The sequence below is a fragment of the Pipistrellus hanaki genome, assembly GCF_964339955.1.
Source record: "Pipistrellus hanaki genome assembly, chromosome: 19".
Classification (NCBI taxonomy): Eukaryota; Metazoa; Chordata; class Mammalia; order Chiroptera; family Vespertilionidae; genus Pipistrellus; species Pipistrellus hanaki.
Window position 1 is genome coordinate 10,411,851 of NC_140521.1, and position 12,026 is coordinate 10,423,876.

The 12,026-nt window shown below is 54.8% G+C and overlaps 1 protein-coding gene and 1 long non-coding RNA gene across 3 annotated transcripts in view; one reads left to right on the top strand and one right to left on the bottom strand.

The window, feature by feature from the left end:
• Positions 1 to 12,026, top strand: part of LOC311613728 — a 151,761-nt gene that overhangs the window by 91,593 nt on the left and 48,142 nt on the right. The gene's annotated exons all lie outside the window — the stretch shown is intronic.
• Positions 254 to 6,653, bottom strand: LOC311613715 (protein DGCR6). Of its 2 annotated transcripts, none has more exons than XM_084867952.1 (5): positions 6,455 to 6,653; positions 6,205 to 6,365; positions 1,703 to 1,803; positions 1,123 to 1,263; positions 254 to 787 (listed from the first exon to the last, which is right to left on the bottom strand). In XM_084867952.1, exons 1-5 carry the CDS (start codon positions 6,562 to 6,564, stop codon positions 704 to 706), a joined length of 597 nt encoding a protein of 198 aa, XP_084724078.1. In that variant the 5' UTR covers positions 6,565 to 6,653; the 3' UTR covers positions 254 to 703. The 2 variants fall into 2 exon arrangements, with proteins under 2 accessions (XP_084724078.1, XP_084724077.1); XM_084867951.1 differs by having other exon boundaries at positions 6,472 to 6,612.

Genomic DNA, 12,026 nt, shown 5'->3' on the forward strand with positions numbered 1-12,026 from the left:
GTCCCTTCCCTCACACCCACCCTGCTCCCTGTGCCCAGGACCCACACCAGGAGCAGGCCCATGGCTGCCGCCCGCCGTGTCCCTCCGCGGCCAGCTCCGTGGGGCAGACTGGCTGCCCCATGGTGCCCAGGGGAAAGGCGTGGGCCTGTGACTGCGTGGGGACAGCCCCCGGCAGGGCCTCTGTGACACAGGGAGGGGCACCCCGGAGGTTCCTCTGTGGGCCGTGGGCCTGCCAGGAGCTGTCACACAAGCAACGTGCAGGCTGCACTGCGGCACCTTTATTTCTCTGGCTCACACAAGCTTGGGCCACGGGGGCTGTGTCTACCAAGAAAGGGGCCGAGACCAGAAAGAAGCACAAAGCCTGGGGCTTGGCAGAGGTCGAGATGCGCTTGGTGCCAGGTTCTCTAGCCCCACCTTCTGCCCAGCTCTGGTGCAGCCAGCCAGTAGGCTGGCCTGCTCCCCCTTACCACACGGCTCTAGCTTTAGATGTAACCCCACCCGCGACAAAGGCGGGTGGCAGACACAGCCAGGGCCCACCCGGCCTCTCCTCAGAGGTGACCCTTCCTGCAGGCACCGAGGCAGGCGGTGGCCAGATGTCGGGAAGACGGGCTCCTCAGCTTTCTGCACTCGTGGTGACAGCGGGACAGGACTGGCCTCCCAGCCAGGATGGGCGGGCGGGGGTGACCGCAGGGACCCCACCTAGTCACAGGGCTGCCTTCCCCGCCGCGCAGCCCCTCTGCTGCAGCTTCCGGATGAGCTCCAGCAGGTTCATCTGCAGTGTCAGCTCCTGGGACAGAGGGCGCTGTGAGGCCGGAGGGACACCGCGGCCCCTTTGCCCAGCCAAGGCCCAGGAGCAGACCTCAGGGCCTACAGTGTACCAGGCAGTGAGCCGGCCACAGCCTCCGGAGGCTTGGTGCACACAGATGTATGCAGAGGAGGGTCCCCCGGACACAGAGGAGCTGGGGACGGTGAGCAGTGTCCCCGCACCTGTGGGCAGAGGCGGTGGGACCAGCCTCCGAGCTGAGCGCCGCACAGAAACCCATTTCCCTGCCTGGGCAACCACCCCCAAACTCCAGATGGGACCCGGCCTCTGGGGATAAGTGGGAGGCCCGGGACACTGACCTGCGGGTTGGTGGTCACATAGAAGCCAGCGACCCCCGCCTTCTCCAGTGTGCTCTGCTGGTCCGCCACCTTCCGGTCCAGCTCCAGGATGATCTTCTGGTCCATGGCCCGCTGCTCCTCACGGATCCGGTGCTCCAGCGCCTGCCACAGTGAGGGCGGCTCAGGGATGCCGCCTCCACCCCCCAATGCCTCGCACACAGGGTCCTGGCCTGCCATGCCACGGACACCCTTCTGGAAGCTCGGGCTCCCTGAGTAACCAGGGAGCAGGATGGGCCCCTGCCTACTCCCCGTCACCCCACCATTGCCCTTGCACCTCCGAGGCTATGAGCACAACGGCCCCTATCAGCTCCCGCCCTGCCCCGGCCCAGCCCGCCAGGAGCTGCAGTCTCGGGGAGCAGGTGGAGGGGGTCACACACTCTACCTGGTCCTGGCACTCCAACCCCCCATGGGGAGAAGCCAGGTGTAAGCACTCTCCCGCCCTCAGCAGCCCACCCCAGGCTGGGCCCGGACAGCCAGCAGCTCCCGAGCCCCCTCCACGCCGTCAGCAGAGCCCGGGGGGCCCGCCCAGCCTGGCCCGTACCTCCTGCTCACGCTGCTGCGCGGCCTGGAGCACGGGCACGTTGTGGGGCCGGCAGGCCTGCTGGGCCTCCTGGTGCTTCTGCCGCAGCGCCTGCCTGAGCACTGGGGGGAAAGGCCAGAGAGTCCGTCAGGAGGCGGCGGGGCGAGGTGGAGGGGCCTGGGAGCAACTCCCCCTCAGGGCCTGCGAGACCTCAGCACCAAGCTGAGGCCCAGGGCAGCCAGGCCAAAGGCATAGGCGTGAGGCCCCACCTGATCGCCCAGCCGCCCGAAGCCCTGTGCAAGCAGCTGAGGGAGGGGGCTGGGGAATGGCGGGAGGCCCGTGGGACACCAGGCAGCCCAGCCCACTCAGTCCTACCCTCCCCCAGGGCAGGGCCTTGCTCCAGCAGGGAGGCTCCAGGGGACTCGGGAAGGTGCCGTGCACTAGAGGGTGAGGCAGGGCAGGCTGGCGTAGGTGGGTTCAGGGCTGGAGCCTGGACTCAGGACCATGTGGATGAGAGACTTTGGTCTGGAGGCTTCTGGGCTCAGAGGGCCACCGGCCAGCAGTCCTGGGTGTGACCCACCGAGATGTCCTGGAGCCCACCCAGGCAGAGGCCTGGAGAAGGAGGATGAAGAGAGGGGTCCCTGTGCCCGAGCAAGGTGTGGCCTCTGCCCAAATGTTCCGAAGGACACGTAGCAAAGGGTCTGGAGAGTACCAAAAACTCCCCGCTGAGAGGAACTACGCCTTGAGCTCATTTCAGCAGCACAAATACTAAAATTGAGACGATACAGAGAAGACCAGCATGGAGTCGAATAGGACTAGACAGAGGAGAAAGGCATCATGGGATGCAAAGAAACCAACCACAAAACAGAATATAGGACACCACACAGCCCACACCTTAGACCAGCAGGTGCCAAGTGGCTGGCGCTTCCCATAAAGGGGGGGTCCCCGGTCATAAGTAAGCACAAGCCCAAGCCGGTCCCAGGCAGAAAGCTCACGTCACAGCTCTTTCAGCAGAGCCCCCGAGGTCCTCCCGCCAGCAGTTTGGTACCTGCTGTGCCCATAGCCTGCTGCTTCTTGGCATCGGTGCCCACCTCGACTCTGGCATCTCTCACATTAAAGGAGTCTGGAACCAAGAGCCACCCTCAAGGCAGAGGCTCTAGAAAAAAACGATCTAGTTGATGTGTACGCCACACGGAGGCAGGGCGTGAGGAGACACATAAATGCGGGGAAATGTCCCCTTCACGCTGCTGCCAATCCCAGGTCAACTCCCAGGCTCCCCTGGGTGAGCAGCCAGAGATCCGGGGAGAGCGCGCCTGCTGCAGGGGAGCAGGGGCAGGGCCTCAGAAATGGCCAAAGCGACCGCCTGCTCAGAGGAAGGGAGAAGCAGAAAGCCACAGGGCGCTGGCCCACGGCCAGCAGCACCAAAATCCATCCGTAAGTTCTGAAGGACAAGCAGCGAAGAGTCTAGAGAGCAGCCAACACTTCCCACCAGGCGGAGCCAGGCTCGGGCCCACTCCCGCAGCACAGACCACATTGGAACGACACAGAGCAGATCAGCATGGCCTTTGCTCAGGGATGACATGCAAATTCATGAAACATTCTATGCTTTTAGTAAATGAGTAAATAGGATGAAGTGCAATTTATTAAAAAACAACAACAACAACAAAAAAACCTGGGGGAGGAGGCTGGAAGACGCTAATGGGGGAAAAAGGACCGATGTTAATTCTTTAAACAACAAAGATCAAAAGAAAACAAAACCATTCCATGGGGAAATGGCAGGTTCCTTTTTTAAAAAAGAAAAATATTCTGAGTGCTTTATCTGCTCCCCCATCACTCACCCCTGTGGAGATAAAGATTACTGTCAGCTACTTACTGACAGCAAGCGTGAGCCTCCACTGCCGCCTGCACCTGGCAGCAGAGACTCGATTGAAGGCAGGAGTGAAAGCTTTACATGGCCCAAGGCAGTGGTCGGCAAACTCATCAGTCAACAGAGCCAAATATCAGCAGCACAACGATTGAAATTTCTTTGGAGAGCCACATTTTTTAAACTTAAACTTCTTCTAACGCCACTTCTTCAAAATAGACTCACCCAGGCCGTGGCATTTTGTGGAAGAGCCACACTCAAGGGGCCAAAGAGCTGCATGTGGCTCGCGAGCCGCAGTTTGCCGACCACGGGCCAAAGGTGTCCGTCCCAATGGGAGGCTGGCTAGTGTGGGGAAGCTGCAGGTGGTCTGCCTAGAAGAGGGGCCTGAACACTGCCTCTACCAGAAAGCAAGGGAGTGCTCAGAGTGATGGGACTTGTCAAAAAAGACTCGGGAGCCAGGCTGAAGGTCTCCCACTGGCCACATGTGGCACCATCTGGGCATTAAAAAGAATGACGAGCTATGCATTTTGGGTTTGTGAGCATATGCATCTTACACTTCAACTAGTGGCTCTGTGCATGGATTTGTGCACATTGAAAGAAAATTAATTGGAAGAAATATTTTAATATCGCCATTCCCCCTTTCCCTGTAATAGAAGTGTCAACCAAATTCACGATTGATAGGACAGATGGAAACACACTCGTGCGACTGGTGAAGAGTCAACTTGGCCTTTTACAGAACAAACCTGCTTAGTTAGACCTGCTTTCTGATGTAGCTAAACTTCTTCCACCCCAACTTCTCCTTCAGGTAATTGTCAGCAACACAGCAGTAAGTACCAACACAAAGCAGGTTCTTATTGTAGTTCACGCAGGGAGAACAAAGGGGAAGATATTGAACTGCAGCAGTGTTTGCCTATATTCTGTGCAGCAAAAAATAAAAAACACCTGAAGTCATTTTCAAGGTTTACCATTTCTTCTTTTCAGTCGGGTCAAATTTCTAAATCTCCGTTTTCCGGCAAATGAAAAGAAAACAGGATTCCACCGAGTCTCCTAGCTACCTACTCCAGCACTCTGTGAGGATCAAATGAGATGAGGGAAATGCTTCCCAGACAGCTGCTTACAGTGTAAAGTGTTTCCACCTGGCTTTATAGCAAGCCGAGTTCCTGGGCTGAGAAACTGCTAGGAGGCTAGTGGCCAGGGAGAGGAAGTCAGGTGTTGCTACTTGATGCCATTACCCGGACGGAGGGAAGCACACTTAGCATATTAGCCTTCTATATAGATTACATGGATAGATTAAAATGTTTGCAAACATAACCACCGGAACAGGGACGAAGCAATACTGATCCTACTCAAACTCTTCTGGAAAACAAGAGAACACTTCCCAGCTCACCCTAGGAAGCCAGTATCACCCAGACACCCACACCAGACATCACAAGAAAACTCCAGAGTGATGTCCATGGTGAACGCAAAAACAAAAATCTTCGGGATTTTAGCGCATCGAATCCAAAGTGGACCAAAAGGACAATACATCATGATCAAGTAGGATCTATTCCAAGAATACAGTTTATCCCAGGAATTAAAAAACAACAACAATGTAATTTACCATACTACATTGTAATCAAAAAGCTCCCGATCACCTCAACAGATGCATAAAAAAGGTTTGACAAAACCATCACAGAAACACACGAATTCTGGGGCAGACGTATCTCACCTGTCTCCACAGGGGCGGGACCTGCGTTACTAGAGGAATTTTTGCCGCATGTAACCATACCATCAGGCTCTTCCTGCCGCCCACTTTACAGGAAACACGGAGCGGGGAGGAATGGGTTAAGTGACAACAGGAAGAAGCAATGTGACAGGTCCAGAGTGGGGGCATTCTGCAGGTAGGATGGATGCCTTGGGAGTTTTCAAAGGGTCAATGCCACAATAAATGCTGAGGACTTCCAGAAGCTAAACAATGTCTCACCGCTAATACTTGTCCAGCCACAAAACTGGATTGACCCATCTGCCACCAAAACCAAAACCAAACAAAATTTAACCAACCAAAACAACAACATTGTCCAAAGAAAGCAATTGCATGAACGGACATCGAATCCTTATAAAGCGCAGACAACTAGAAACAAGCTAGGGAATGGCACCCTGGACTGAAGGTCAGAGGGCACCCCTGAGGGCTTAATTTCTCAGGAGGCTAGCTGGCCTCCATGGTTACACAGGAGAGTCACTGTTCTAGGGCGCGGGTTCTCAATCCTGGGCTAACGCTGACCCCCAAGAATGTCTGAGACATTGTGGGTGGTCATGACCGGGGGGACGGAGCCCCTGCCATCCGGTGGATAGCAGCCAGGGGTGCTCCTCCACATTCTGCTAGGCACGGGGCAATGTCTCACCGCTACTTGTCCAGCCACAAAACTGGATTGACCCATTTGCCACCAAAACCAAAACCAAACAAAATGTAACCAACCAAAACAACAACAAAAAATAAACGTTAGCAAAGACCCCGCCCTTGATATGCTCAACATTAGGAACGTCTACCGAGCAACACCCAGGGAAAGAGGGCTCGGCCCTCAGAGATCGCGAGCTCCCAGGGCAGGCTGACCTCCCTCCCGGAGGAGGAGCAGGCCTCGGCCGCCGCCCCGCCGCCCCGCCGCCCCGCCGCCCCACGCACCTCGGTGCTCGTTCTGCAGCCGCAGGCGCTGGTTGTAGAGGCTCTTCTCGGTGAGGTGCTGGATCTCCAGCAGCCCCTGCACGATCTCGAACACGGTGCCGTCGAGGAGTGCCAGGGCCAGGTCGCTGAGCGTGGTGTAGGACAGGCGCTGCTGGAACGAGCTGCGGGCAAGAGGGGGGGCGTGGTGAGCGCGGGCAGGGCCGGGGCCCGCCGCAACCGCAGCCGCCGCCGCCCGCCCCGCGGCCCGCACCTGGGCAGTTCCTTCACCAGGCTCTGCAGCGCCGACAGCAGCTGGTAGTGCCGCTCCTGCTGCCGGGCACCATCCGCCGCCTCGTCCAAGGAGCCTGCATAGCGCTCCATGGCGCCCGCACCCCGCCGGCTGCGGACCGGACCGGAGGGACGCTCCCCGCCGTAAGCCAGTCCCGAGCGCGGGCGCCCCGCCCCCTTTTGCGACAGTTTACAGCACCGCGCGGCCGGCTTTGCGCGTCAGCTCGCGCGAGATTCGCTCCGCCCCCTCCGCGGGAGCGCCTGGGCGGGTCTTGTGTCGTCCCCGCCTCTTTCCTTGCCGCCCCGCCCACGCAACCTCGGAGGCTCAACTCCGCAGCATGGAAACCCCGGGTTTCCAAGGTGCCCGCCCAGCCCGGGGGTGTCGGCCCTGATCCAAGCTCCGTTCCCAGCCTCTCCCTCTGGCTGCCTCTGGGCTGCGCGGTGCCAGGGCTCGTCCTGCGCATGCGTCTACTGGGGCGGCCCAAGGGTCCTGCGGCCTCAACCTGGTTGCCTGGCATCAGGCTGGCATCCCCGCCCCTCGTCCACCTCCCCCCACAGGGTCAGCACGGAGAAGAAACCCTAGTTCAGTGCCTCATTCCAACCTTGAAAATAAATTATTAGAAGTCCCCAATTACACTTTTTATAGACTATAAAAATCTACCCCCAAAAAAATCAGACTGCTGGATATTCTACTGTGCTCTTGTGGGCGGGAGGAGGCGGGAGATTCCTGTCTGGGAGAACTAGCATTGTCATGGGAAAGGGAGTGGGCTGAGGTGGGTCTGCCCAGTCCGGAATGAGTGGGTTCTTTAAAAATAAAAATTAAAAAATCATATATGATATATAAAATATAAAAAATCATATATATATATATATATACATATATATATATATATGTATATATATATATATATTACTGATTTCAGAGAGTAAAGGGGAAGGATAGAAACATCAGTGAGTGATGAGTAAGAATTGATGGCCTGCCTCCTGCATGCCCCTTACTGGGGAGTGAGCCAGAAACCTGGGCATGTGCCCTGACAGGTTCCTGGTTCATAGGTGGACACTCACCCATTGAACCACTGAACCAGGGCAGGAATGTGTGGGTTCTTGACTCCAGGCAGGAAAGAGTTCAATGTACAGTAAGTCCAGGTGGCTTTGAGAGCGTGCCTCAAACTTTGGGACAGTGACACAAAAGAAGGGCTTACGATAGAAGCAGCAAGATGACTGACGGCAGGGAGCCTAGGCGGGGCTGCTCTGAGCTCACTAAAAAGTTAGGCAAGAGGAGGGCCCTCGGGGCTTAGGGGACAGAAAGTAAAAGCACACAAGCCTGGGGAGAGGGGGCTTGGCTGGGGTGTGCAGTGCAGGCACCCTTGGTCCCGAGCTTCTTACCTGCTTCCTGCAGCAGAATTTTAGGGGAAGGCTCACTTAATTCGCATCAGCTGTCCAGGTGTTTCCTTTTAAAATCCTGACACATCGACATGAGCCTGTAAAGGGGGTTGAGGTCTTTCTCTGGCCGGTTCACCTCTGTCTTGGATTTGTCTGGCTCTAACTTTTCATTGTTGTTACTTATTACCCTGACTTCATTCATTTGGGGGTTCGGCTGGCACTGATGGCACTAACAGGGTCTCTGTTATCTATCTCCCTATCTAAGGTAACGTAAGCTCCGGGTCTCTGGTTGGGGAGGAGTAATGAGCATCGCCTGCTCTTAAGTGTCTGTGGTTGGTTAGGGGCGGACAGGGTCTCGTGAGCTCTGCGAATTGCTTGGCGGTTCCCTTATTTTGTCTCTGTTTTCCTCATTCACTTGTCAGGGGATCTCCTAGCTTTTTCCTAACTGCCTCAGCACCATGCCTTCTTCATCTCAGTGAGAGGGAGTGAGGCAACTACCAAAATTGGGAAGGGGCTGCTCTGCAGAAAAATGCCAGAAATAGGGAGAACTTTGGGGGTTGGGGTTGGGAAAGAAAGACCAGAAAGAAGGCTCCTGCGCCCAACTGGAGAGGACGAAATGGTTAAAATGTCCAGACCCCTGGGGGCAGACAGGTGCCCAACAACCAGCCTGAATGCCACCTGGAAGGAGGGGAACCCGGGACTGGCTCGGGGCTCCTCCTTCTCACTATTCTCAAGTCGGCCTGTGCCAATCCCTGGCTGTGAGTGGGGACTTGGGGAAATCTCCCAGAGGTGCCTCCGACGAATAGAACCCTGAAGGGGTCTTCGTATGGTCGACTCTCACACGATTCCTCAGTCACAGACACCCTCCCGGGCTCTGCAGCGGGTCCCGCGGAGGACGCTACCCAAAGTGGCCGCCAGGGGGCGCGCGGCACCGCGGCGCGGACGGCACCCGGGCGTGTGTGTGGGTCCCGGGCCGGCGAAGTCCCCTGCCGGCCCCCTGGCAGCGGCCATCCTGCCAGGCGGTACAGCTCCAGGGAAGGGACTTGGAAAGATTTGGGGAAGTTCCGACCACCAGGCACCCGCACTCCGTAGGGGCGCTCTGCACGGATTTACCCGTCTGGCCGGAGCTGGTCCCCATCCGGAACGGGGACTCGAAAAGATTGGGGGGGTCCAGTCCTCCGGAGACGCCCTCCCGGACCATCCCGTCGCGGGGTAGAGCGGTTCTTTGTCTCTGGAGTGTAACTGGAAAAACTCAGAGGCGCCTCTGACAACCGGACCGCTTACGGGACGGCGTCCGGGCGCGGGAATCCTCTCCCGTTACCCACCCGTGGCGGCCCCTGTCCACCCGGACCAGCAGCCTACAACTTGGTCCGGGAGAGCGGCAATGGGAACCCCCTCGTGTCCCTGCACGTTTCATCTCGGCGAATAGATGACGTGGGACGATCCCGTTAGTGCCGTCGGCCTCCCCGACGTCCACGTTGGGCACCGCGGCCACGTCCCATCCAATGCAGCTTTCGCTGGAGCTCCCGAGGAGAGGCACTACCGAAACGAGGCCGCCAGGGGGCGCCCGAGAACCAGCACGAACGCCGGCAGGATGGACCTGACCGCGCGGGCAGGCGAGGTTCGCACGGAGGCCGCCCAGACAGCCGATCTCGTCGCTGCCCACCACGATCGCGTCTCTGGTTCCCGGGCAGGAAGCTCCCGGGCGGCTGGACAGGACCCCGGCAGCAGAAGGGAAACTTGAAAATGTTTCTAGGCGGCTGCGGGGAAGGGGACAGACTCCCGCCTCCGCAAGTGACTCCCAGCTAGTGCTGACCTTTTCTAGACTCTGGGAGAGATGCGGGCAGACCAGGATCCGGTCCTGGCTTCCCAGAGCTCCAGGGTGGATTTCGTCCATTTTTCCGGGACTGGGCTGTAAAACTGAAATCTTGAAAGTACTCGTAGAAACATGGATGCATCATTTTTATTGATCATTTCAGGCGAAGGTCCTTCTCTAAAGCATAAAACAAAGCCCAAACCATAACGGAAAGGACTGATAAACGTGGCCAAATTTTAAACAAAATTGATCTTTGTGCGTGTACCAAAGGCAAAGTCAAATGGCAACCAACGAGGAACGTTGATGCCAATGCACCTGTAATATGATTATCAATTTCAGCATTGCTTGGTATAATACTAGAAAATGGGGAAAATAATAGTCACGGAGAGGGACAGGTTTAAATAAATCCCAGCACATCAATACAATGCAACACTATGAACTGGTTCATATGGTAAGGCCAGGTCAATACAAGAATGGAGACCACGCAAGAGAAACTTCAAATACTGAATCACGCAGTACACTGAAGTGGCCGCCAAGTGGTGCTGGTGACTCAGCAACATGGTTTAGCCCCCAACCCCCAGCAAAGTGAATTTTGCTTCCGATTATATTTTGCAACTTTCTTAGGCCCCTAGCCATGGATTTTATATAGCTCCTTATATAAACTTTCAACTCATCATTAAAGCATACACTTTTTATAAAAGTGTTCTTTACAGCAAAATTGGTTTGAATATATTCAATTTGCAAAATTTATTGGGGGGAAAAAACTTATTGGGCACTTAGCATGTTGTGTCAGGAAGAAAGCATGAATAAGACATGGCAATCACAATATAAATGATTTTACACAGCCCTAAGCTGGTTTGGCTCATTGGATAGAGCATCGGCCTGTGGATTGAAGGGTGCTGGGCTCGATTCCAGCCAAGAGCATGTACCTGGGTTGTGGGCACATCTCCAGCAGGAGGTATGCAGAAGGCAGCTGATCAATGTTTCTCTCTCATAGATGTTTCTAACTCTCTATCCCTCTCCCTTCCTCTCTGTAAAAAATCAATAAAATATATATTTTTAAAAAATAAATGATTTACACAAATATAAACAAGTGATTTCAATATAAGAAAATCACTAGAATGTTAGCACAAGTACTTTTTGTTTTGTTTACAACATCTGGAATGTAGCAGGAGTACAATAAATGCAGTTATTGAGTAAATGAAAAATTTGATAAATTAATGGTTAAACATGCTTATAGAAAGTGTTAGAACATAGTTTTTTTATGTTCTCTAGTTTTACTTAATTTAAAAAAAATTTATTTTTCTACAGTTGATATACAACATTATATTCATTTTGGGTGTACAACAGAGTAATTAGACTTTTGTATATCTTACGAAGTGCTCACCCAGATAAACCTAGTACCCATCTGGACACCACGCATAGTTATTGCAACATTATTGACTATAGTCCCTATGCTGTACCTCCCAGCCCCGTGCTAGGACGATTTTGTAGTGACCCATTTGTACTTCCTAATTTTCCAGATTCCCACAGGCCTAGACACAGAGGGACCTCCGGAGGGTAGAGTCCAGCTGACGGACAAGAGAGAGGGTGGGCTCGCAGTGGCTCAGTGCTGCACTAGCACAATTCCAATGCGTTCATGTAGGCAAGGTGCTGCAAACAGTGCCCAAGGGTATACCATATGCTTGGTGAATGTTAAGCCTCATTATCATAGTCAAGGCATAATCCACCTTCACACGTCTTCTTCCTTTTGCATATTTTGGAGGGGGGGGGTAATTAAGGTTTATCTCCGTCTCCTCCTTAGTCCCTTCCATGCTGCAGGTGCTCCCAGGCTGCCCTCAGCTCCATCCCAGCATGTCCTGCTTCTGACTGAGACTTGGAACATGCGAACTACCTTTCTTCTCAGTGCGATGTCACTGCTGCCTCAGGAATGTCAGCAGAGCAGCGAATGGGAGGGAACCCTCACCTTTCTTTGCTGCCGGGTTCCTCACACCAAGACAACGCCTTGAAACTAGGCCATGTTGCGGAAGTGTTGGAGAAATAGAAGCAAAGCAAAACATGCGGACTCGGTACTTTACACGACTCTCCCCACAGCCAAGAGAACATGCCTGACAGAGGATCTCCTCGGGGACACCCCACGTTCCAGCCTCTGCTCAGAGGGTGCCCCACGCTTCTGGCTTCATCATGAGTCTTCGCCCCCACCTCGCCACATGGGTTGGTCTGGCCCAAGCTCTACCTTCCTGCCTATTGCTCAGGGCGGTGTGTGGGGATGTGTTATTCCTCAAAAACCCAAGCTATTCAACCAAGAATAGCAGCACCTTCAACCGAGCAGCTCAGAGTGGTTTTCTTTCTTTCT

What these genes read in the sequence shown, in the direction of transcription:
- LOC311613715 (XM_084867952.1), bottom strand. Translation starts at nt 6,564, where the DNA reads ATGGAGCGCTATGCAGGCTCCTTGGACGAGGCGGCGGATGGTGCCCGG. An exon ending in GCTGCAGAACGAGCACCGAG is followed by an intron (nt 1,804 to 6,204) that starts GTGCGTGGGGCG and finishes CTTTCCCCCCAG; the next exon opens with TGCTCAGGCAGGCGCTGCGG. An exon ending in CGCAGCAGCGTGAGCAGGAG is followed by an intron (nt 1,264 to 1,702) that starts GTACGGGCCAGG and finishes TCACTGTGGCAG; the next exon opens with GCGCTGGAGCACCGGATCCG.